Here is a 27,109-nt window from a genome sequence, read left to right as displayed (position 1 = left end):
GGCAATGCAGAGAGCGTAGTGCATTCGGTGAGGTCATGTTTGTAGCTGGACAACATAATAGCGAAATTTGTATTATCCTTATAAATAAACTGAATTAATCGTCAAGAACGCGGACTATTGTGGAGAATCGAGGAGTGATCATTCTGTATTTTGTTGACTGAGGTAAGTGCTTACGTTTTTGCGCCGCTGTCCATGGTATTGTTTAGCTGTGGGGGAGGGTCGTTAGCGGCGAATTGCACGCAACTACAGATGCGGTTTGTTGTCAATATATTATAATGGGTCAATGTATTCTATCATATTCACCTAATAGCCTACTTGTCCATGATTCAATGTAACAGGGAAGGCTACCACAATATATTCGATTGTTGGATTGGCATAGGATAGTGCTCAAAATAGGCTATCCCGCTATGTGTAGGTTAATAACGTATCGCATAGACTACATACAGGCTGTAAAAAGCAGGCTATTACCAAAATGCCTGCTTGGGAATTATAGACATATTTGCTACATTTTTAGCGAGGTTGGTTATCGTCATATCATCATCATATTGTCAAGGCGCCGGTGTTTTGTTTTACCTGGCAGCCACAGCCACCGTAAGGGGCGTATAACGGTGAAAGGTCGGCTGGCCAAGGTTATTATGACGGTATTAAAACACTGTGGCTTGTCAGGGCCATTTATAGCAATTGATCACTATTGGTTTTAAACAATCTGAATGGTCAACATCTGAATGGTCAATGTATAGCCTAAGCCTTAGAATCTTCCCTCTGCCACTCTTGAAGTCTTGACAACACCATGACTACAACATTGTTCATTCAGTGTACAGTCAATTAGGTGATAAAGACAGCTATGCCTGGGATATATTTAGGGTACAATAACCGTTGCATAGTGTAGGACTAGTATTTACATATCAAATCAAATGTATTTATAAAGCCCTTCTTACATCAGCTGATATCTCAAAGTGCTGTACAGAAACCCAGCCTAAAACCCCAAACAGCAAGCAATGCAGGGGTAGAAGCACGGTGGCTAGGAAAAACTCCCTAGAAAGGCCAGAACCTAGGAAGAAACCTAGAGAGGAACCAGGCTATGAGGTGTGGCGAGTCCTCTTCTGGCTGTGCCGGGTGGAGATTATAACAGAACATGGCCAAGATGTTCAAATGTTCATAGATGACCAGCAGGGTAAAAAAATAAAAATAATAATCACATTGGTTGTCAAGGGTGCAACAGGTCAGCACCTCAGAAGTAAATGTCAGTTGGCTTTTCATAGCCGATCATTCAGAGCATCTCTACCGCTCCTGCTGTCTCTAGAGAGTTGAAAACAGCAGGTCTGGGACAGGGAGCATGTCCGGTGAACAGGTCAGGGTTCCATAGCCGCAGGCAGAACAGTTGAAACTGGAGCAGCAGCATGGCCAGGTGGACTGGGGACAGCAAGGAGTCATCAGGCCAGGTAGTCCTGAGGCATGGTGCTAGGGCTCAGGTCCTCCGAGAGAGAGAAAGAGAGAAAGAGAGAGCGAATTAGAGAGAGCATACTTAAATTCACACAAGACACAGGAGAAATACTCCAGATATAACAGACTAACCCTAGCCCCCCGACACATAAAGTACTGCAGCATAAATACTGGAGGCTGAGACAGGAGGGGCCAGGAGACACTGTGGCCCCATCCGACGATACCCACGGACAGGGCCATAGAGGCAGGATATAACCCCACCCACTTTGCCAAAGCACAGCCCACACCACTATAGGGATATCTTCAACCACCAACTTACCATCCTGAGACAAGGCCGAGTATAGCCCACAAAGATCTCCGCCACGGCACAACCCAAGGGGGGGGCCAACCCAGACAGGAAGATCACGTCAGTGACTCAACCCACTCAAGTGACGTACCCCTCCTAGGGACGGCATGGAAGAGCACCAGTAAGCCAGTGACTCAGCCCCTGTAATAGGGTTAGAGGCAGAGAATCCCCGTGGAGAGAGGGGAACCGTCCAGGCAGAGACAGCAAGGGCGGTTCGTTGCTCCAGTGCCTTTCCGTTCACCTTCACACTCCTGGGCTAGACTACACTCAATCATAGGATCTACTGAAGAGATTAGTCTTCAATAAAGACTTAAAGGTTGAGACCGAGTCTGCGTCTCTCACATGGGTAGGCAGACCTTTCCATAAAAATGGAGCTCTATAGGAGAAAGCCCTGCCTCCAGCTGTTTGCTTAGAAATTCTAGGGACTGTTAGGAGGCCTGCGTCTTGTGACCGTAGCGTACGTGTAGGTATGTACGGCAGGACCAAATCGGAAAGATAGGTAGGAGCAAGCCCATGTAATGTTTTGTAGGTTAGGAGTAAAACCTTGAAATCAGCCCTTGCCTTAACAGGAAGCCAGTGTAGAGAGGCTAGCACTGGAGTAATATGATCAAATGTTTTGGTTCTAGTCAAGATTCTAGCAGCCATGTTTAGCACTAACTGGAGCCAAAATATAGCCAAAATAGGCACATAGCATTTTATGATCTATTCCATGTATAATATTAACATTTCAAGAACATTTTTAATACTTAGCCCTATATACAGTTAAAGTCAGAATTTTACATATACATAGGTTGGAGTCATTAAAACTCATTTTTCAACCACTCCACAAATCTCTTGTGATCAAACTATAGATTTTGCAAGTCGGTTAGGACATCTACTTTGTGCATAATTTTTCCAACAATTGTTTACAGACAGATTATTTCACTTATAATTCACTGTATCACAATTCCAGTGGGTCAGAAGTTTACATACACTAAGTTTACTGTGCCTTTATACAGCTTGGAAAATTTCAGAAAATTATGTAATGGCTTTAGAATCTTCTGATAGGCTAATTGACAGTCATTTTAGTCAATTGGAGGTGTACCTGTGATGTATTTCAAGGCCTACCTTCAAACGCAGTGCCTCTTTGCTTGACATCATGGGAAAATCAAAAGAAATCAGCCAAGACCTCAGAAAAAAAATTCTAGACCTCCACAAGTCTGGTTCATCCTTGGGAGAAATTTCCTAACGCCTGAAGGTACCACGTTCATCTGTACAAACAATAGTACGCAAGTATAAACACCATGGGACCACGCAGCTGTCATACCGCTCAGGAAGGAGACGCGTTCTGTCTCCTAGAGATGAACGTACTTAGGTGTGAAAAAAGCAAAACAATACCAGAACAACAGCAAAGGACCTTGTGAAGATGCTAGAGGAAACAGGTACAAAAGCATCTATATCCACAGTAAAACGAGTCCTATATCGACATAACCTGAAAGGCCGCTCAGCAAGGAAGAAGCCACTGCTCCAAAACCGCCATAAAAAAGCCAGACTACTGTTTGCAATTGCACATGGGGACGAAGATCGTACTTTTTGGAGAAATGTCCTCTGGTCTGATGAAACAAAAACAGAACTGTTTGGCCATAATGACCATTGTTATGTTAGGAGGAAAAAGGGGGACGCTTGCAAGCCGAAGAACACCATCCCAACCGTGAAGCACGGGGGTGGCAGCATCATGTTGTGGGGGTGCTTTGCTGCAGGAGGGACTGGTGCACTTCACAAAATACATGGCATCATGATGAGGGAAAATTATGTTGATATATTGAAGCAACATCTCAAGACATCAGTCAGGAAGTTAAAGCTTGGTCGCAAATGGGTCTTCCAAAGGGTCAATGACCCTAAGCATACTTCCAAAGTTGTGGCAAAATGGCTTAAGGACAACAAAGTCAAGGTATTGGAGTGGCCATCACAAAGCCCTGACCTCAATCCCATAGAACATTTGTGGACAGAAATGAAAAAGCGTGTGCGAGCAAGAGGCCTACAAACCTGACTCAGTTACACCAGCTCTGTCAGGAGGAATGGGCCAAAATTCACCCAATTTATTGTGGAAAGCTTTTGGAAGGCTACGTGAAACGTTTGACCCAAGTTAAACAATTTAAAGGCAATGCTACCAAATATTAATTGAGTGTATGTAAACTTCTGACCCACTGGGAATGTGATGAAAGAAATAAAAGCTGAAATATTTCATTCTCTCTACTATTATTCTGACATTTCACATTCTTAAAATAAAGTGGTGATCCTTACTGACCTAAAACAGGGTATTTTTACTAGGATTAAATGTCAGGAATTGTGAAAAACTGAGTTTAAATGTATTTGGCTAAGGTAAACGTCCGACTTCAACTGTTGGTCATGCCACTTGTAAACAATGTATTATTCTATATTAAATGCAGAAGGAATTTTCTATTTAGGAATTAAATCAGATGCTTACTGTGTAAGTTCCATTGTTATTCAATGCTCAGTTATACTGTATTAATAGTTTCAGATGAGATTAATGATTGTGGATGTTTTGCCAGATGTAAGCTATAGTCAGTTCATATGGGTGGGACTCAGGATTGACTGCCAGTGTTGAGGAGCTGTTTATCATGTTCATTATGAACACAGTTCATCAGTCATTACAATGGAGTGGAGGCTGAAATGGAGGGTCGCTTACTGTAATTGCAGGGCTGTAGAAGTGTATCAGCTGTCCTAACTCACAGGCCCCTTGATAGACTACCCAAGCCTTCTGACTGCAGAGTGGAGATGGAGAGAGAGGGAGAGCGCAAGAGAGCTGTTCTTGGTGCAGCCAGTCACTGACTGAAATGGAAAGCTAAGATACTGCAGTTATAGCCAGTATTCATCCTTTTGTCTCATACTGATTACTCACAATAAACAGTCACTGTAAAACATTAGCAGGGGTTACTGCTTACTGGTGACTGCAACTCACAGTAACTGACAACACCCAAGAACTAAGCACTTTAGCTCCATTGTTATAGCATAATGTTGGCTACACAAGGTTATGCTTCATTCATTAACCATTGTGTGTTTGTAAATCATTATACAGCAATTGTTCATTTATTCATTCAGACTTACACTATATATGCATGTTAGTAACTGTATTTGACCCATGCAGGCATATAACCTACAACTAAAAGCAGTAAAGCTAAGCACCACACTCCATCCACCCAGCTAATCCATCTGAACAATGATCTTATGACTGCCTGGCTTCTGTCTGATGATTGATATGAGGAATGGTGTGATTATACTGTGACACAGTGTGTGTGTGTGTGTGTGTGTGTGTGTGTGTGTGTGTGTGTGTGTGTAGTTTATTGTTTTTTTTCGGATCCCCGTTAGCTTTTGCCAAAGCAGCAGCTATTCTTCCTGGGGTCCACAAAAAACACAAAACATGACAAATAAAAAAACACTGATAGACAAGGACAATCACACACATGTAAAATACCGCAATATACAGACAATAAAACAATTTAATAATAATAATACAATACAACAACAAAAATAATGTGTATGTTATTGTGTCTGTGTGCATGTGTTTGTGTGTGTCCCCCTTACAGTCCCTGCCGTTCTATGAAATGTTGTTTAATCATTTTGAAGGTCATTTTGCTGTTTGCTTGAGTAATTGGAGATGGAAGGGAGTTCCATGCGATTATGGCTCTGTATAATACTGTGCGTTGCCGTGAATTCATTTTGGACTTGGGGACTGTGAAGAGACTCCTTGTGGTATATCTTGTGGGGTATGTATGCGTATGTCTTGTGGGGTATGTATGGGTGTCCGAGATTAATGTTATTTGATTACGTAGAAAATCGGACATTTTCATGACAGTAATACTTCTCATTAAAACAAGAAGAGAAGCACACAGCTAGTCTCTCGTCAACCCTCAACTAGGAAAGACTGGCACGCATGTTGTTGATGTTAGTTCTGTATGTGCAGTTAAGGGCCTGCTGCTCTGTTTTGAGCCAGCTGCAGCTTTTCTAGGTCTTCCTTTGCTGCACTTGACCATATGACCACACAGTAATCAATATGGGACAAGACCAGAGCCTGAGCAACTGGTACAGTTGATTTTTGTTTTTATAACAGACATACCCCTTCCCATCTTCACAACAACTTCGTCATCCAATGTTATACCTAGGCGTTTAGCTTCCTCAACTTGCTCAAGGGTCACCCCCTTTATACAATCCTCCAGCTGAGGTTTAGGTCTTAGAGAATGTTTCGAACCAAATACAATGCTTTTAGTTTTAGATGTATTTAAGACCAATGGGTGAGTGGGTGTGCATTTTGAGTGTGTTTACTTTGCACAAATGAGACTTTAGCGAGACAGACGGGATGTCAGAGGAAACCTAACGGGCTGAATCATATTTAGCCCTTTTAATGATGGACTAATCACAATGCATGTTTCCGTCTTACCTTCCTTGGGGAAATCACAGTTTTGACAAGATAGGTGAAAGCTAGTGGAACCCTTAATGGCTGTTACCTTCAATGGTAAGGAAGGATGTATTTCAAAATGGATGGAAATCGCTGATTTGACATGATACAATAGGTGAAAGATATATAGTGGACCCCTGCTGTTAACTATCCATTGAAATACGTATTTTCAATGTAGTCAAATCGGGCCAATGTTTCTGGGATTTAGTCCACTCCAGACTGGGCTTTAAAGACAGGAATGAATACTTAGATCAGAGACAGGACGGGAGAGGGGGAAATGAGAGAAAGAAAGACAATAAGCGAGAAGGAGAAAGAGACTGCAGAGGGAAAATATACAGCATATCTCTCTCTAATTACTCAAGGAGATGGAAAGAAGAGAAGATTGCATGTCACCCGTCTGACATCTCATAACATTTCCCCCCATGAGAAGTAACAAAATACAGAAATCACCACAGGGTGAAGATCATAAACACCCATTGGGAGGTCAGTATCAGTGTGACCTCATCCGATTGGACCCTGAGCCCTGAAAAATATATTCCTAGGCTGATGGTTCATATACTAATGTGGTGAGAGATGTAAACCACCTACACTCTTAGAAAAAAGGGTGTCAAACGGGTTATTTGGCTGTCCCTATAGGAGAACCCTTTTGTGTTCAGGTAGAAAGAACCCTTTTGGGTTCCAGGTAGAAAGAACCCTTTTGGGTTCCATGTACAACCCTCTGTGGAAATGGTTTTACATGGAACCCAAAAGGGTTCTACCTACAACCAAAAGGGTTGTACTTGGAACCAAAAAAGGTTATTCAAAGGGTTCTCCTAAAGGACAGCCAAAGAACCCTTTTACATTCTAGATAGCACTTTTTTTTCTGAGTGTATGGTTCACACTCAGTCCAGTAGCTTCTGATTATATTATATTCTCCCACCTCATGTTTGTATAGTTAAGGGGACATTACACTCAAAATTCACATTTTGTCAGGCGTTTCAGACCACAAAAGTACTCTTATGTCAAGACGAATCTACATCCCATGCCATCCGTTTAAATCCAGCTACAGTGCCTAGTAAGTTTTCACACCCCTTGCATAGGTGTCACATTTTGCTGCCTCATTATACTTACAGTTGAAGTCGGAAGTTTACATACACCGTAAACATTTAAACTCAGTTTTTCAAATACATTTAAACTCAGTTTTTCACAATTCCTGACATTTAATCCAAGTAAAAATTCCCTGTCTTAGGTCAGTTACGATCACCACGTTGTTTTAAGAATGTGAAATGTCAGAATAATATGAGAGAATTATTTTTTTCAGCTTTTATTTCTTCATCACATTCCCAGTGGGTCAGTTTACATACACCCAATTAGTATTTGGTAGCATTGCCTTTAAATTGTTTAACTTTGGAAGCCTTCCACAAGCTTCCCACAATAAGTTGGGTGAATTTTGGCCCATTCCTCCTGACAGAGCTGGTGTAACTGAGTCAGGTTTGTAGGCCTCCTTGCTCGCACACGCTTATTCAGTTCTGCTCACAAGTGTTCTATGGGATTTAGGTCAGGGCTTTGTGATGGCCACTCCAATACCTTGACTTTGTTGTCCTTAAGCCATTTTGCCACAACTTTGGAAGTATGCTTGGGGTCATTGTCCATTTGGAAGACCCGTTTGCGACCAAGCTTTAACTTCCTGACTGATGTCTTGAGATGTTGCTTCAATATATCCACATACTTTTCTTCCCTCATGATGCCATGTATTTTGTGAAGTGCACCAGTCCCTCCTGCAGCAAAGCACCCCTACAACATGATGCTGCCACCCCCGTGCTTCACGGATGGGATGGTGTTCTTCGGCTTGCAAGCATCCCACTTTTTGCTCCAAACATAACGATGGTCATTATGGCCAACAGTTCTATTTTTGTTTCATCAGACCAGAGGACATTTCTCCACAAAGTACGATCTTTGTCCCCATATACAGTTGCAAACCGTAGTCTGGCTTTTTTTATGGCGGGTTTGGAGCAGTGGCTTCTTCCTTGCTGCCTTTCGGGTTATGTCGATATAGGACTCGTTTTACTGTGGATATAGATACTTTTGTACCTGTTTCCTCCAGTATCTTCACAAATTCCTTTGCTGTTGCTCAGGGATTGATTTGCACTTTTCGCACCAAAGTACGTTAATCTCTAGGAGACAGAACGTGTGTCCTTCCTGAGCGGTATGACAGCTGCGTGGTCCCATGGTGTTTATACTTGCGTACTATTGTTTGTACAGATGAACGTGGTACCTTCAGACGTTTTTAAATTGCTCCCAAGGATGAACCAGACTTGTGGAGGTCCACAATTTTCTTTCTGAGGTCTTGGCTGATTTCTTTTGATTTTCCCATGATGTCAAGCAAAGAGGCACTGAGCTTGAAGGTAGACCTTGCAATACATCCACAGGTACACCTCCAATTGACTCAAATTATGTATATTAGCCTATCAGAAGATTCTAAAGCCATGACATAATTTTCTGGATTTTTCCAAGCTGTTTAAAGGCACAGTCAACTTAGTGTATGTAAACTTCTGACCCACTGGGATTCTGATACAGTGAATAATAAGTGAAATAATCTGTCTGTAAACAATTGTTGGAAAAATTACTTGTGTCATGCACAAAGCAGATGTCCTGTCCAACTTGCAAAAACTACAGTTTGTTAACAAGAAATTTGTGGAGTGGTTGAAAAACGAGTTTTAATGACTCCAACCTTAGTGTATGTAAACTTCTGATTTCAACTGTAAATTTAAAAAGGGATGAAAAGATTTTTCCCCCTACTGATTTACACAACCTACTCCACATTTTCAAAGTGAAAGAAAAATGTGAGATTTTCTAAAATATTAAAATGAAGATGTCTTGATTGCGTATGTCTTCACACCCCAGAGTTACTTGTTTGAGTCACCTTTGGCAGCAATAATTAAAGCTGTGAATCATGTTGAATAAGATTTCACTAACTTTGCACATATCTTGTAGCAATACATATCTTTTGTGTTTGGAAAAATTGCTGAAGCGGTCAATTTGGTTGGGGATCATTGACGGACAGCAATATTCAAGTCTTTTCTCAGATTTTCAAACAGATTTATGTCAGGACTAAGACTGGACCGCTCAGGAACACTCAACATCTATTAGAAAGTCATTCTGATGTGTCCTAAGTGTTAAAATGTGTGTAATCGTCCCACTGATAAATAAAACTACCACCGTGTTGGGTCTTCAAAAGACTGAGGCAGGTTTTCCTCAAAGTTTTTACATGAGCTTTGCCCCTTTCATATTTATTTTGGGCCTGACAAAACTCCCCAGTCCCTGCCTGTGACAGGCATACCTATAACTTGATGCTGGCACCACAATTCTTGAAAATAAACTCAGCAAAAAAAGAAATGTCCCTTTTTCAGGACCCTGTCGTTCAAAGATAATTCGTAAAAATCCTAATAACTTCACAGATCTTCATTGTAAAGGGTTTAACCACTGTTTCCCATGCTTATTCAATGAACCATAAACAATTAATGAACATGCACCTGTGGAACGGTCGTTAAGACACTAACAGCTGACAGATGGTAGCCAATTAAGGTCACAGTTATGAAAATTTAGGACACTAAAGAGGCCTTTCTACTGACTCTGAAATACACCAAAAGAAAGATAGCCAGGGTCCCTGCTCATCTGCGTGAACGTGCCTTAGGCATGTTGCAAGGAGGCATGAGGACTGCAGATGTGGCCAGGGCAATAAATTGCAATGTCCGTACTGTGAGATGACTAAGACAGCACTACAGGGAGACAGGGCGGACAGCCGATCGTCCTCACAGTGGCAGACCATGTGTAACAACAGATGCACAGGATCGGTACATCCGAACATCCCACCTGCTGGACAGGTACAGAATTACAACAACAACTGCCTGAGTTACACCAGGAACGCACAATCCTTCCATCAGTGCTCAGACTGTCCGCAATAGGCTGAATAGGCTGCCTCTCGTTCTTGCCTCGTTGCTCCAACTCCTCGTAACGTCGCCGTTACGCTTTTGCTGCTTCTATCTCCTCCTTCGGACGGCGATACTCCCCGACCTGCGTCCAGGGTCCTTTTCCGTCCAGGATCTCCTCCCATGTCCACTCGTCCTTTTTACCACGCTGCTTGGTCCTTTGGTGGTGGGTAGTTCTGTAACGTCTCTCGTCGGAAGGCATGGACCAAAGCGCAGCGTGGTAAGTGTTCATTATATTTTATTTCTCAAAAACACTTGAACAAAATAACAAAGTGAAAAACTGAAACAGTTCTGTCAGGTGCAGACACTAAACAGAAACTAACTACCCACAAACACAGGTGGGAAAAAGGATGCCTAAGTATGATTCCCAATCAGAGACAACGATAGACAGCTGCCTCTGATTGGGAACCACACTCGGCCAAAAACAAAGAAATAGAAAACATAGAATTAAAGAAACTAGAATGCCCACCCTAGTCACACCCTGGCCTAACCAAAATAGAGAATAAAAGCCTCTCTATGGCCAGGGCGTGACATCACCCAACAAATGAATGGTAAAGATTAGCACCGCAGATCTGTAAATTGCATTATGCGTATCTTCTCTATTCATTTTGGATTGTGGCATTTACACTGTAGCTCCTTCTACAAAACAGAATGCCTGGGATGTGGACTTATCTGAAGAGAAGATCGCTTTTGAGGTTTGAAAATATCATCTGATTTTGGAGTGTAATGACCCGTGAGCAGTAATTTTGATAGGACTGAGTGGTTTGAGTGGGGAGGAGAAAACTGGAAATGATCTGTTATTGGCATAGAGGTTTGGAACTCTCTTATTGGTCTATTAACTAATTTACTGCCTGGTGATGTCACCAGCAGGGTTGGATAGGTTAAATTTGAAATATAATCCATTACAGTTACTAGTTATCTGTCCAACTTTTTTTATCAGTAACGGAACTTTTGGATTACACAAACTCAGTTACTTTTAGATTACTTTCACATTAGAAGAATACATAAATTAATTTTACCATTTGAACGACTTCTATTGCAGGATAAATCAATGGTAGATTTTACATAGCTGGCCATAAATGGTTTACTTGGGTTGGTTAACTAGGCTTATTCTAACCCATTGCTTTCTACTTTAATACAGATAATAATATGATTAGGCTATATCTTTACAAAATCAAAGTCTGTCAGATTTCCAGTCAGTCATTCCAATGAATTTAATACCCCTTGATATTCAAGAATAGGACTTGAAAATATAGATAAGGCCCAAAAATCCTTTTTGAATTTAAAGGTAATCCTACAAGTAATCATACATTTGTTTTCCAAAGTATCTGCAATATGATTACCATAACAAAACAAAGGCACTGGGGCGAACAGTGGCTCTGTTTCCCCTAATGCAGATTTGATCTTTAAAGCTAAAAACATATGCACTTCAGAACATACCGTAGCTACCTGTGTTCTGTATCCTAAAAATATGTTATTCTCTTTCTCTTTCTGTGTGTATGTGTGTGTGTGTGTGTGTGCATGCGTTTGTGCATTTGTGTGTGTGTGCGTGAGTGCGTGCATGTGGGTCAATAGTCCAGAGAGCATAGTTTGGATGCCCAGAAAGCAGCTCCTCAAGGTTTCATCATGAATAAAAACGAGCGAGGAGAAGAGAGGGAGCTCTACAGTTTAGATGTCGGAGATTCCACCTTCACTGTTCTGAAATGCTACCAGAATCTAAGGCCCATCGGCTCAGGAGCACAGGGAATCGTCTGGTAAGTGTAATCACTATGCAATTACTAGTTACTGAGAAGAAAAAACAATGTGCTGGTTAAAAAAAAACTATAAGGCCATAGAGACTTGGTACAAGGTACTTTTTGAAAAGGGTAGTCTATGACTGGCAGAAGAGGTCACCTCTTAGTAAATCAAAATTGTTGGATTGGCATAGTCATTTGTGTCTATATATTTTTTATTGTTTATGCTATCTTTTACATTTATGTTGCTACTTTTATTATTCATAAATAATTTACTCTAGGTTCACATCCCTGTTTCATTTTCATATGTTGTTATTTTGTTTATGTGACATGTTTTCTTATTGGTTATCCAAAGGTGATTTATAGAGCTCCCATGTGGACACTCAAATCTTTATGCCTTGATGAAGGCTGACACAATGCCAAAATGCGTTGGAGTTTGTTTGTCATGTTTTTAACTATTTATTTTTTGATTTTGTTGTGAATTTTACCCCAATTTCGTGATATCCATTTGCGAATCAATTATGATCTTGTCTCATTGCTGCGGGAAAGCCAAAGGTCAAGTCATGCGTCCTTTGAAACATGACCCGCCAAACTGCGCTCCTTAAGCCAGCCACACCAATGTGTCAGAGGAAACACTGTTCAACTGACGACCAAGTCGTTCAACAGGCACCCGGCCCAACATAAGGAGTCGATAAGACGCGATGAGCCAAGTAAAGCCCCCCCAGCCAAACCTTCCCCTAACCCGGACGACGCTGGGCCGGTCCCATTCTGATGGGACTCCCGGTCATGGCCGGTTGTGACACAGCCCGGGATTGAACCCGGGTCTGTAGTGACACCTAAAGCACTGTGATGCAGTGCCTTAGACCACAGTGCTACTCAAGAGGCCGTTTTTAACTATTTCTAACGAAATGCCCCAGAAAATAAATGCCCAGAAAATAAGTTCATCCCTCCGTTTGCCTTGATGGGCAAAAGTCAACCCCACGATAAATGTTTCTACATTTTTCATTAACTAAGTGGTGTCCTTCATACCCTTTTAGTTTTTTCTGCCTGTCATATACTAGTTAATTACTGTTTTAACAGCGGGTTGTACTAGGTAATTACCAGTAAACAACAGGATACAAAACAAAGTATCACCATGTATTGTTTTCAAATCCTTTTTGCTTGAGGTTTTCGTCTTTTTTTTTTTGCCCCATGAGATAACATTTTTTTCAGATTCAATTAGTTTACAAGGCAACATTAAATTAAAAGCTACATACCAAAGTACCCCAGTTTGAATTTGTCTAAATACTGTGGTGCTTAATCAATGGAGGGAGGTTGATGCCAAAGCTGGTCCATCAATGGCACAATGGACCATGGAATGTTTCAAGGTCACATGCTGTAAAACATCCAATGGAAAGAAACACAAATTAGATATCCATTTAAATTCCTATTTCCTACAGTCTGTATCACCCTGTTGTTAGGGATGTGTTCATGTATTGCCATGCTCTTGGTCTTGCTTTTTCAGTTCAGCGTATGACCACAACCTTGAGAGAAATGTGGCTATTAAGAAGTTAAGTCGGCCGTTCCAGAACCAGACGCATGCCAAGAGAGCGTACAGAGAACTGGTGTTAATGAAATGTGTCAATCACAAAAATGTAAGTCTGCCTACCAACACTGGTCAATGACTTCTTCCTGCTGTTTTATTATATTTTAGGTATGACTCTGACAATTATCCTCAATTATGGTTATGAATGGCCTGGCTGGACATAGAGAGAAACTCTAAGAATATTATTGTATGAATGCATAATGGTACTTTAGAAGGAACAGTAAACAGGCATTTACTTTGGTAGCCCATATAGTTAATATACACACAGCTAAAATGCAGATTCATTCAACCAGCATCCAGAACTGCAGTTACCCGTTTTTATATTTTTTTATTGTTATATTGCATAATACATTTGAAAATTACTTGATTACAAACGTGTTATGATGAAGGACTGTTTTCCTTATATTGAGGAAACTAATTTAGCAAGCATTGTGTATGACTCATGTGTGTTCATGTTGTTACAGATCATTGGCCTATTAAACGTATTCAGCCCACAAAAATCATTAGAAGAATTTGCAGATGTGTAAGTACATTATAAGAAAAGTCTTGAGCCTTTTGCGTAAAACACCGGGGGAAAATCCTCAGTCGAAATGCACCTTCATTTGATGTATAATAACATGATAAACCTTTGACAGTGTAAAATGATTACATGCTGTTAGGAATTAAGACATAGAAGGATCATAGAATTATATTTTAATAGGGCCTGTCTGTCATCAATTAAACAATTACTCAGCTATTACCAGAATAACTGTCTGAAATCTCTCTGCATACTGTATCCCTCTCAGTTTAAGCCTTCCAGCTGGCTCCACAGATGTGGGGTGTGCGCCTCCTCGGTTTGTGTGTGTGTCTGTGTCTGTGTGTACGCTTATGTGTACACACAAGTGTGTGTGTGTGTATTTTCATCTCACTTCCTACCTGTGTAGATACATTGTGATGGAGCTGATGGATGCCAACTTGTGCCAGGTGATTCAGATGGAGCTGGATCATGAGAGGTTGTCTTACCTGCTCTACCAGATGCTGTGTGGCATCAAACACCTCCACGCTGCCGGCATCATACACAGGGTACGGCTCATACTTGCTCATACACACTAATGCTAAGCTAACAGGTAGACACTGGGTATGGCTCATGCATGCTAACTCTAAGCTAACAGGTAGACACAGGGTATAGTTCACACCAATAACAATAAGCTAACAGGTAGACACAGGGTATGGCTCATACTGGGTAACACTAAACTAATAATGGGGGATTGTTGTATTTCCAAAGATTATACTAAGCTAAAAGCCCAGATTTACAGTAACTCCTCCATGTCAGAGCTGTGATGTTGGCTATATCCACAGGAGAGCAGGAGGAACATGCTAATGATCTAAATACTCATTCAGAGTATTGCGTCTGAAATGTCACCCTATTCCTGGGCTCTGGTCAAATAAATGTAATGTATAGGGAGTGATAGAGGGCCATTTGGGATACATGCTTGGCCCAATGGAGCATGTAAAGTTGATTCAAGGATGGGAAAAAACAAATAACTACCGAGATCATTCTGAGATGAATCTAGATTCTAGAATAATGTAACTGGTTTGTATGTCATACTACCATGCCGTTTACCTACATGCAAATCTGTGAAAGATGACTCACTACTCAGTAACTGTAGTTAAAATGGAGTGACTCATTACTGTTGTTAAGATGGTGATGATTATGAATGCTGCCCTGTTTTATAATATTATGATGACAACATTCCTATACTCCTACATAGCTTCACTGATGTCCCCCATCTGCCTCTCTCGTTGTTTGGGGAGCATGTTGTTCCCTTACTATAATAGCTAAAACAATCTGCCAAGGCGGCAAATAGTGCTCTCTGACGGGATTGTCTGCCATAATCTTTTAGTAAAAAATGCTCTGGGACACATTGCGCAGGGTATAGACAATTTTCGCTGTGTCTGGGCTTTAAAATATGCTGCTGCTATTGATGATGATGACGATGATGACGACGACAAAGATCATGACAATGATGATGTTCTCTCCTTGTCCCTTCTCTAGGATCTAAAGCCCAGTAACGTTGTGGTGAAGTCAGACTGTACGTTGAAGATCTTGGACTTTGGCTTAGCTCGGACGGCGGCTACAGGTCTGCTGATGACCCCCTACGTAGTGACCAGATACTACAGAGCACCAGAGGTCATACTGGGGATGGGCTACCAGGCCAACGGTCAGTACCTGTCAATCAATCAAGCAAATATTCATTCACCATACTGATTTTATGCCTTAACCACCACTGCAGATTCTTTCATGACATTGTTTTAATGTTGTTTTACTCTTGTAAATATGAATTATGTTTATAATGACACATTGCAAATCACAGCTATAATCAAGTTTCCATCCAACCTTTTTGGGGCGGCAGGTAGCCTAGTGGTTAGAGCGTTGGGCCAGTAACCGAAAGGTTGCTAGATCGATATCCCTGAGCTGGCAAGGTAAAAATCTGCAGTTCTGCCACTGTTCCTAGGCTGTCATTGTAAATAAGAATGTGTTCTTAACTGACTTGCCTGGTTAAATAAAAATATTTAAAAAATGTCAGTAAAGTACATCGGAAATAAAATGTCAAGAAAGGCCTGTTGGAAACAGCACATTTTTCAGTAAACTTTCCAAATGTTGACACAACAAAATATACTAGACAAGGTGGGATATTTTTGTGTCTGTAACATTAATTATGTGAGAAGTGTGTAAGGTTCTGCTATTATTTTCTTAGTCAACCAAGGGGTTCTGGAACGTAGCCCTGTCTTTCATTTTTGATAATTGATTTCACCTGTGATCGATTCCCACCTGGTCTCATCAGCTCCCTATTTAGTTCAGTTCTTTCTGTTTGTATGGTTGTGATGTATTGTTTGACCATTGCCTGCCTGTGACCACGATTCCTGCCTTCTGCGATGGCTTAATAAACATCTGCTGCGCTTTGCACGTGACTCTACAACTTGTTCACCCTGAGTATTCAGTACAAAGTGGAAGTGGAAATGCCTTTATGCACAAATATATATGGAATACCATTAGCTTGTATGTTTTATTTGGTACATGGGAATTTAACCGGTAAAAGTTATTTTTATGTGCACTACGTCATCACTCTTATCCGCAACAAGTCAATTTGATGGAAACATCTCTGGTGGGAAAATGCTCATATTGTTTTAATGCGGATTATTTTCTAACCTACCTAATGCCAACAGCACTGTTTTCATTACATTTATGTTTTTATAAATCATGGAAATTAAATCAATAACAACACTGTTTTTTTTTTTTGCCAGCTTGTACATTAGCCATCCACTTCTCTTCAAGCCTCTGGGAAAGTTGTTCACAATGAGAAACAATGGTCTCTTTACTAACTACTAAAAGCTAACCCCCCCCCCCCTCTCCTGCCCATGTTGTAACAGTGGACATATGGTCTGTGGGGTGTATTCTGGCAGAAATGATCCGCCACAAAATCCTGTTCCCAGGAAGGGACTGTATCCTTGGTGCTTCTGGATGTAAATTGTCTCCTGCCGAAATGAAACAGTTTGCATCCTTCCTCTTCAGTCTCTCGGTTTATGAGATGGCCATTTATTTCACGTCCTGATTTCCTTCCTTTCCCTTCCTGTGCCTGGAGACTGGCAGACCCTGAATGCTGCATCCATTTTCACTCTTGTTCACCCAATTTAATCGTTCATGCTTTCCTTTTTCTCCTTCATTCACCAGATTTATCCCTCTTTCCAATTTCAGTTTCATGTGTCTGATTTTTTTGTGTTGTACATTTTTTGTAATTCATTCACATTCCTCTCTCATTTCCTTAATCTTTTCTTCATTTTTTTCTCTCTGTGTTTGCATGTCATCCCTCCATTCATCCTGCAGTGGACGTGTGGTCAGTGGGTTGTATTGTGGCTGAGATGGTCAGAGGTAGTGTGTTGTTCCCAGGCTCTGACCGTATCCTTTCCTATTTTCCTGTGTTATCATTTCACCATGTCTGTGTTTTTACCTTCTTTTTACCACCGACCACCACCCCATGGAGCATTCCTTTTGCACTATTCCCATCACCATATCCACCATATCCAAGTACACCCATACTCCCATCCTCCCTCCCCATAACCACTTAAGCTTCTGCCAATACACAGAGATAGTTCTAGAAAACAGGAATAGTTCTGGAACAGTACTTCTCTAGCATAGTTATGTGTGTCTGTGGAGAAGGCTATGTCTGTGTGTAGTGTTTCCCTAACTCCCCCTGCTCAGACATTGACCAGTGGAACAAGGTGATAGAGCAGCTTGGGACTCCGCCCCAGGAGTTCCTGATGAAGCTCAACCAATCAGTGAGGACGTACGTAGAGAACAGGCCGCGTTACGCAGGATACAGCTTTGACAAACTCTTCCCTGACGTCCTCTTCCCTGCAGACTCAGAGCACAACAAACTGAAAGGTACTGGAAATGGAGTGTGTGTGTTTGTATGTGGGTAGGGTGAGTGTGTGGTGTGCGTGTGTGTGCATGCTGGTATGAATTATATTCACTTTCCACTTCCAGCGAGCCAGGCCAGAGACCTGCTGTCTAAGATGTTGGTGATCGACTCGTCTAAGAGGATCTCTGTGGACGAGGCCCTGAAACACCCCTATATCAACGTGTGGTACGACCCAGCAGAAGTGGAGGCGGTAAGTGTTTAACAAATGGTACAATCTATTGGAGGGGGAACTTGGAAATTGGACCGACACGGTTGACACTTTTAGTCAGAAGAGTGAACTACGGTTGATGGTTCGATGTAGGGATCAACCTTTCTTCCCTCTTTTCTCCTTTTCCTGTGCTCTCTTCTGCTCTTTTCCTCTCTTTCTTTTGCTTTCTTTCTCGTCTCAGCCCCCTCCGAAGATCACAGACAAGCAGCTGGATGAGCGAGAGCATACGGTGGAGGAGTGGAAAGGTTAAAGATGTTACTACAGCTATCACTTTTCAGTGAGCAGTGAGCTCCAAAAGTATTGGCACAGTGACATATGTTTTGTTGTTTTGGCTCTGCACTTTGGATTTGAAATACAATGACTATGAGGTTGAAGTGCAGACTGTCAGCTTTCATTTTAGGGTCCATATCGGGTGAACCGTTTAGAAATTACAGCACTATTTGTACACCTACAGGCCCACCCAATCAAATTGTGCAATTTTTATATATATATATATATATATATACACATTTTTAGTTTTTGGCCAACCAACCCATGAAAGTGAATGTCATTCCAGTTGATCTGAATGTCATTCCAGTGCATTGCTTGCTATGAATTATATCTGATGGTGTTTGCATGTTTAGGTAAAAATACAAATAATGTCACGTTTGGAACACTGACCAGTAGAGAGCATAATTGTGTGTGTGTGTGTGTGTGTGTGTGTGTGTGTGTGTGTGTGTGTGTGTGTGTGTGTGTGTGTGTGTGTGTGTGTGTGTGTGTGTGTGTGTGTGTGTGTGTGTGTGTGTGTGTGTGTGTGTGTGTATATTCCACCTCATGGCTTGGTTTTTGCTCTGATATGCACTGTCAACTGTGGGACCTTATATAGACAGGTGTGTGCCTTTCCAAATCATGTACAATCAATTGAATTTACCACAGGTGGACTCCAATCAAGTTGTAGAAACATCTCAAGGTTGATCAATTGAAACAGGATACAGATGTGCTCAATTTCGAGTCTCATAGCGAAGGGTCTGAATACATATGTAAATAAGGCATTTCTGTTTTTTGTTTTTGTATACATTTGCAAAAAAAAATTATAAACCTGTTTGCGCTTTGTCATTATGGGGTATTGTGAGTAGATTGATGAGGATTTTATTTAATCAATTTTAGAATAAGGCTGTAACGTAACAAAATGTGGAAAAAGTCAAGGGGTCTGAATACTTTCCGAATGCACTGTATTATGCTCTCTACTTGTCAGTGTTCCAAAAGGGGTATTATTTGTATTTTTACCTAAACTTCCAAACACCATCAGCTAGAATTCTTAGCAAGCAGTGCACTGGAATGACATTCAGATGAACTGGAATAACATTCACTTTCATGGGATGGTTGGCCAAAAATAACAAACTAAAAGCCACAACGCCAATAAGCCACAAATATGGTCACATTGAGGCATATGTCCCTGTGCTTCTATTGCTGTATGCACCATGTCACTGCATACTTAATTTGTTCATTTAGCAAACAAAACAGCTCATAATCCAGTGCCTTTATAACAGTCAACACACCTATAGTTGTTTGCATTAATTAGCTTTAAAAATGCAACATTTTCTCTCAGCCTCATGGCAAAATGTGTAGAAAAGCATCCAGAGGTGGTGCTCCTAGTAGCCGGTGATTTTAATGCAAGGAAACTGAAATCTGTTTTACATCATTTCTACCAGCATGTCAACTGTACAACTAGAGACAAAACTAGATCACCTTTATTCCACAAACAGAAATGCATACAAAGTTCTCCCTCGCCCTCTATTTGGCAAATCTGACTACAACGCCATCCTCCTGATTCCTGGTTAAAAGTAAAAACTCAAACAGGAAGTACCAGTGAAGTACTCAAAACAGGAAAAACTCAAAACAGGAAGGTCTGACAAAGTGGATGCTAAGCTACAGGACTGTTTTGGTAACATAGACTGGAATATGTTCCGGAATTTATCCAATGGCATTGAGGAGTAACCACATGTACATATCCCAACCAGAAGCCATGGATTACAGGCAACATCCGCACTGAGCTAAAGGCTAGAGCTGACGCTTTCAAGGAGCAGGACACTAATCAGGACGCTTATAAGAAATCCTGCTACGACCTCTGACAAGCCATCAAACAGGAAAAGCGTCAATACAGGACTAAGATTGAATCCTACTATGCCGGCTCTGATGCTTGTGGCGTGGCTTGCGAACTATCACGGATTACAAAGGGAGACCCAGTCGCGAGTTGCCCTGTGACGCAAGCCTCCAGACGAGCTAAATGCCTTATATGCTCGCTTCGAGGCAAGCAACACTGAACCATGCATGAGAGCACCAGCTGTTCCGGATGACTGTGTGATCATGCTCTCCATAGCTGATATGAGTAAGACCTTTAAACAGGTTAACATTCACAGACGGATTACCAGAATGCGTACAGAGCATGTGCTGACCAGCTGGCATTTTAACCTCCCTGACCATGTCTGTAATACCTACATGTTTCAAGCAGACCACCATAGTCCCTGTGCCCAACAATGCCAACGTAACCTGTCTAATTGATTATCGCCCTGTAGCCCTCACATCTGTAGCCATGAAATGCTTAGAAAGGTTTGTCCTGGCTCCCAGCACAACCATCATCCCAGACACCCTGGACCCACTCCAATTCACATACCACCCCAACAGATCCACAGATGACACAATCTCCATTACACTCCACACTGCCCTCTCCCACCTAGACAAAATGAACACCTATGTGAGAATGCTGTTCATTGACTACAGCTCAGTATTCAATACCATAGTGCCCTCCAAGCTCATCACTAAGCGAAGGACCCTGGGACTGAACACCTGCCTCTGCAACTGGATCTTGCACATCCTGACGGGCCACCCCGAGATGGTGAAGGTAGGCAACAATCTGCCACGCGTACCCTCAATACGGGGGCCCCTCAGGGGTGCGTGCTTAGTTCCCTCCTGCACTCGCTGTTCACTCATAACTGCGTGGCCGCACATGACTCCTACATCATCATTAGGTTTGCTGACGACACGACGGTGGTAGGCCTGAGGAAAGATGACGATGAGACAGTATAAAGGGAGGAGGTCAGAGACCTGGCAGTGTGGTGCCAGGACAACAACCACTCCCTCAACGTCATCAAGACTGAGGATCTATCATGGTCCACACACACCAACACAGCCGTGAAGAGGGCATGATAACATCTCTTCCCCCTCAGGAGGCTGAAAAGATTTGGCATGGGCCCTCAGATCCTCAAAAGGTTCTACAGCTGCACCATTGAGAGCCTGTTGACTGGCTGCATCGCCGCTTGGTATGGCAACTGCTTGGCATCCGACCACAAGGTTCTACAGAGGGTAGTGTGTACGGCCCTGTACATCACTGCGGCCGAGCTCCCTGCCATACATGACCTCTGTTTCAGGCGGTGTCAGAGGAAGGCCCTAAAAATTGTCAGTCTCCAGCCACCCAAGTCAGACTGTTCTCTCTGCTACCAGATGTTTGTTATGTTTGTTAATGAATGCGCACATTTTAGGATTGAGCATTTACATTTTTATTTCTATAGTGAATGAAAATTGCTACTTGGTTCAGAAATAGGCTACATTTTCTTAGCTAAAATGCATATTATTCCATTATAATGTTGAAACGACAATTAATAAGTTAAATATGTATGTTGATAATGTCCTTAAAACATGTCATATTTTTTCTCTCTCCTTCTTTCCCTCCTCTCTGAACTGTCTCTTTCCCCTCCTTTATGTCTCTCTCTCCACCTTTCTTCTTTTCTCTCCTTGTCCTTGTCTTTTCTCTCATTTCACCCTTTATCTCCCCCTCTTTCCCTCTTGCTCTCTCTGTGTCTCTGTCTTTGTGTTTCTGTGTCTCCGTCTCTGTCTCTCTCGCTCTCTCTCTCTCTCTCTCGCTCCCTGTATTCACCCTGTTGTAGACCTGATCTGGAAGGAGGTGTATGAGTGGGACGAGTGGACCAAGCAGAATGGCGTGATCAAAGGACAACCTCTTTTAGGTTAGTTTATTTTGCTTATGTGAGCTGGTGTCTGCTGTTATTGTGTTAATGTTGACTAAATCTGTATATTTCACTCTGAAAAAACATGGATTAAAACATTGCTAATGGTATGTTTATGGTACCGTACAAAAATTACTGGGGAGGGTCCAACTTGAGGTGTCATTTTAAAAAATGCACCCCCCTCCCCATCGTAAAACATATTTTCACGTGACCCTCCCCTTGTACATGCTTTTCCCTTCCTCGTCATTTAATTAACTTGAAATAATATAATAATAATTTGTATTTTTTTCTGATTTCAATAGGCAAGCAAGCTTCACTTGGGAGAATAGTAATACCATGTCAACTCACCATTATTGGATCCCTGATGCTAGCTGGCTAAAGAAACAAGAGGCTTATTTTTTTGCTTACAGTAGCTATTTGACCATAGGCTATTTACTCGCCTGTTCAAATATCTCATGTAAATCCTGGTTAGTCAATGTGCTAAAATGGCAATTACTCAATGACTCGTGTGTCACATTCATGTTTTTGGAAATTGCATATCATGTCTATGTAGGCTAGCCCCCGACTGTAACTACAATGCTCTGGCAGTCACGCTGAAAGTTTTAGGAGGCTACTGTCAGAATATTCACGTCAAGTCCATCGAATCAGCTCGTGTTGTGGGTGTGATTTTTTTTAAATCACATTTTATACAAAGATGCTTCAGGGAGTCAGAGATGCGCGACAGGCTCGCAGACTGGTCTGTGCTGAGTTTATTGATTACCCATCCCGTGTGCTAAGGGGGGAAATATATATATTTATGCCATGGCCCGCCGGGCCGGTAGCAAGCCAGGGAAAAAACACACTACTGTCCCCTGTGCCCAATAAAAAAAACATGCAACCCCCCCAGAAAGCAAAGAAAATGACAAGTAACAGTAACTAACGCACTTTTGTACATTGTGCTATTCTGTACAATTTACCTTATTTTAGTGCCCCAAAAACGTAATACTTCCAGGTCAACTGTAATATGAATACCATTGTAAAGCGCAATTTCTCCCCTTTCCAGAAAAATCAATGACGAGACCTTCATGTTACCCGTCTCTGCATGATTGAAGAAGGCAATGAGCTCCGTCGGGTCTTTTTAAAAATGCCGGTTGGGGAAGGGAATCCTACTGGGAGATATGTTGTGTGGGGAAATGGCTTTTTTCACCCGATCTGTCCAACTTATCACATCTAAAATGTAAATAAAACACTATAAAGTGTTTATATAATGTGTCATTACATACCTATTTGAAGGTTTGTGTCGAATTTGAATTGGGTTTTTAGGGCGTCGCTAAAGTTATCTTCAGAAGTAAACAGCGGCTGCGGCTTTTGAGAGTCTTGATAACTTGCAGTATTGACGCAAAAAATGTATGCATTCAGTTGGACAATTGACTAGGTATACCCCTTACCCCTTACCCTGTCCCTTTCTTGTTTTTAATCTTCGAGAGAAGGGCTACCCGTGGTGGAAAGAGGCTGTACGGCACAAAATTAGTTGCAAATGCGTGCCGTATGTTACGTAGTGACACGTCGCGATGTAACGTACCGCATCAGAGGGAGTCCATATTTAGATATTTTCTCGAATACTATTGGACCATTACCATGTCAGTCAACGCTGAATCAAAACGTATTTCACAGCCCGGATTGTGATGCCAACACAGAACGCTACAGTCCCATTAGTTTTCATTGCAGCCTCGTTTGAATGCTGCGGTTGCAAATACAATGTGTTAGTTATGTTGACCTATTTTGGGGTGGTTTGTAGGTGTGGCGTAATTATAGTGGGTTATACTGGGCTAGTATAGTAGGTCAGTACTATATCATCATAAGCCATATGCATTTTTAAGATCACAAAATTTTGTAGTTTGAACATTCTGAAAGATTTGTGGCACTGTTTAGAATGGTTAAGCCTGCAATCCGCCATTGAATTTTTATTTTATTTTTGTACCTTTATTTAACTAGGCAAGTCAGTTAAGAACAAATTCTTATTTACAATGACGGCCTACCCCGGCCAAACCCTATCCCGGACGATGCTGGGCAAATTGTTCGCCACTCTATGGAACTCCCAATCACGGCCGGTTGTGATACAGCCTGGAATCGAATCAGGGTCTGTAGTGACGCCTCTAGCACTGAGATGCAGTGCCTTAGACCGCTGCGCCACTCGGGAGCCAAATTAATGGGGATACAACAAGCTGTATAGTTTATAGTTTAAGAATGATAGCAAAAAGCTGTGTTGAAGCCATTTAAGTTGAGTCCTTCTGCACATGCCAATGTTGGGGTGGTGTTTGTAGCTGAAACTGACCAAGAGCATTGGTGAATCAAAACTTTCTTTATGTAGCCCTTCACCGTCGTATCCATATACAGGTTGAAAATGGCAGATTTGGACACTGATAAGCACCTAAATTGGAACAGAGTGACTGTACAGTAACATGCTATACATGATGTCAGAGCTCAATGTCTCTCCTTCACAGCTCTGTATGGGTTTTGACTGAGAGACGTTCTGAACTTGAGCACTGCACGCGACAAGAAGTTACCCCCATTCCTCCCAGAAATTGGGCAACTTTAGCAAATGTTCTGTTGTCTGAGCGAGGCAAATACTGTGAATTAAGAGGACTCATAGTATTTTGAAAGATGAGACGTTGCGGATTACAATAAATACCGCTTTGATGTCATACAAGCAGCCACACACCCTTGAGTCCAAATGTGCACTTCACATTTCCATATCATAAAACTCATGTCATATACAGTGTCAGTGTTTATGATCATTATGTGTGATGTACAGTTACAAGATGACATTGCGTCATACCCTGGGTTGTCCTGAACAGAGTGAGCCTATGTTTGTTGTATTGTGAGGAAAATTTGCCACGGAACACGCATCTGAATGCGCTCATGACGCCATTCTATGCGCACCAATATTACGATCTGCTTTTCTGAATTGCCTTGTGAAAAGCCTAACACTGAAAGATCATATTTTATCATTTAGCTAGTAATGTTGGCAATATAACAAGCTTTCAAATGATGACGACCTGACCCAGATTTAGATTTATAATGGACCGTTTTTGGATTGCGTTAAACAACAACAATAATTGTGTGATGGCGCGGATGCAGGGCTGTGTTCCAAACAAAACAACTACAAGTGTGCTTGCTCTAGTTCGTTGATGGCACAGACTCTTCTTTGAGTCATAAAAGTGCATTGAAGTTACTTCTGAAGTAAATTCAAGTCACACTTTGAAGACACCAATTAGACCTTTCACTCAAACCATTGTCATTTTTTTGTCTTACGTTGCACCTACTCCAAATGTTCTAAAAATATGTTTATCATGTTACTGAATTCATCCAGAGTATTTTCAGATTTCGTTATCAACAGAATGTGGTGAAAGTACAGTAAATACATAATCCACATAAAATCAACAGTGCAATGTTTGGATTCAGTCTGTGTCAGGTGTACTGTTGTGTACTTACCTTTGGTCTAATAATTTTCCCATAATCTCCAAACGGTTCCCATTGTAACCATGGTTCATTTCAATTTATCCCTATCCATATAGCTCAATTACCACGAGTGTAAAAGGTTAAGCTTTTATGCAAATTTTAAACCGTTATAGTTCAAAGAGTACAAATAGCATCAACAATCTTTTGACAATCAATCGAAGTTGAGTCCGTCTGTACATTTCAATGTTGGTCTAGTTCAAAAAGTATAAATGATATCAAAAAGTTGTATACAAGCACATTATTCCAGACTGGTCTGCACAATTTAGTTTGAATGGCATTTCAAGCTTAAACAGTTGAAGACTCGTAGCGACCAGAAATTTTCCCATTCAAATCTATGGCCCCAGAAATGCATAGGTATTTATGCAAATATGGTTGTAGTGTGAAAAGCATAAGTAGTGTATATAAAAACAAAATCACGCAACAGTACAAGTCACAGTCTGCATGTTTTAAAGTTGTTATATAGTTGGTAGCTTTAACAGTTCAAGAGCAGTGGCGAATCCAAATACTTCCCATTCAAGCCTATGGAGATTTTATGCACAATTAAAACGTTTATAGTTCAAAAAATATATAAAAAATCGGTATGCAAGGCAAGCACACTATTCAATTCAAATTTCTTTATATAGCCCTTCGTACATCAGCTGATATCTCAAAGTGCTGTACAGAAACCAAGCCTAAAACCCCAAACAGCAAGTAATGCAGGTGTAGAAGCACATAAACACGTTTTATAGTTTGAGTGGTGTTTCTAGATTAAAGAGGTTCCAGTGGAATAATCATAAGAATGAACAGTTTCTAAAGTTGCTGTTGCTGAAAGAGAGCATGCACAGCTGACTCATAGGAGGGAGGTGAATAATGTAGTAGGTTGCTCTATTGGGGGGGTCGTTGCACCCCTCAGACTCAGAGGTGTTCTTCCAGCTCCCTATGGTGTGTGTGAGTTATTATGTGTGTATGTCGCAGGACTGTGTGTGTTTGTTTGTTTGCGCATGTGCATGCTAGGTCCTAGTACAGGTGTATCAGTCATCCTGTGTGTTTTTCGCAGCACAGGTGCAGCAGTGATTGACAGCTCCCCTCAGCACCCCTCGTCCTCCCCCTCAGCCAATGACGTATTCTCCATGTCGACTGACCCCAGTGACCCTAGTGAACCCACCATGACCTCTGACACGGACAGCAGCCTGGACAGCCACACCTCTCTGGGAGCACTGGCCTGCTGCAGATAACACACACACACACCCCTGTCACGGTATATAGTTTAAAACACTTAAAGGGGCAATCTGCGATGGCTACATATTTTCTTTTTTGCCTTTTCATTGAATGATATATACCAATTGATTCTTGAAGAATATAATATATAAATGCTTTTACTCCATTGTTTGTAAACAAACACTGTATAGCCTCAAAACATGATTACATT

At 41.5% G+C, this 27,109-nt stretch overlaps 1 protein-coding gene across 6 annotated transcripts; it reads left to right on the top strand.

Annotated features, from left to right (window-relative positions):
• Nucleotides 1-27,109, top strand: LOC120046442 (mitogen-activated protein kinase 8-like). Of its 6 annotated transcripts, none has more exons than XM_038991672.1 (12): nt 1-162; nt 11,789-11,967; nt 13,451-13,580; nt 13,996-14,054; nt 14,455-14,593; nt 15,567-15,732; nt 17,397-17,468; nt 17,772-17,954; nt 18,057-18,181; nt 18,381-18,444; nt 22,123-22,200; nt 26,743-27,109. In XM_038991672.1, exons 2-12 carry the CDS (start codon nt 11,840-11,842, stop codon nt 26,913-26,915), a joined length of 1,317 nt encoding a protein of 438 aa, XP_038847600.1. In that variant the 5' UTR covers nt 1-162; nt 11,789-11,839; the 3' UTR covers nt 26,916-27,109. The 6 variants fall into 6 exon arrangements, 4 of the variants coding, with proteins under 4 accessions (XP_038847600.1, XP_038847601.1, XP_038847602.1 ...); XM_038991673.1 differs by having other exon boundaries at nt 11,768-11,967; XM_038991674.1 differs by lacking the exons at nt 1-162; nt 17,397-17,468 and adding an exon at nt 16,943-17,014 and having other exon boundaries at nt 10,682-11,967.

The sequence above is a fragment of the Salvelinus namaycush genome, chromosome 4 (assembly GCF_016432855.1).
Source record: "Salvelinus namaycush isolate Seneca chromosome 4, SaNama_1.0, whole genome shotgun sequence".
Taxonomy (NCBI): domain Eukaryota; kingdom Metazoa; phylum Chordata; class Actinopteri; order Salmoniformes; family Salmonidae; genus Salvelinus; species Salvelinus namaycush.
The sequence above is the reverse complement of the archived record's forward strand: the minus strand, read 5'-3'. Positions and strand labels throughout refer to the sequence as shown.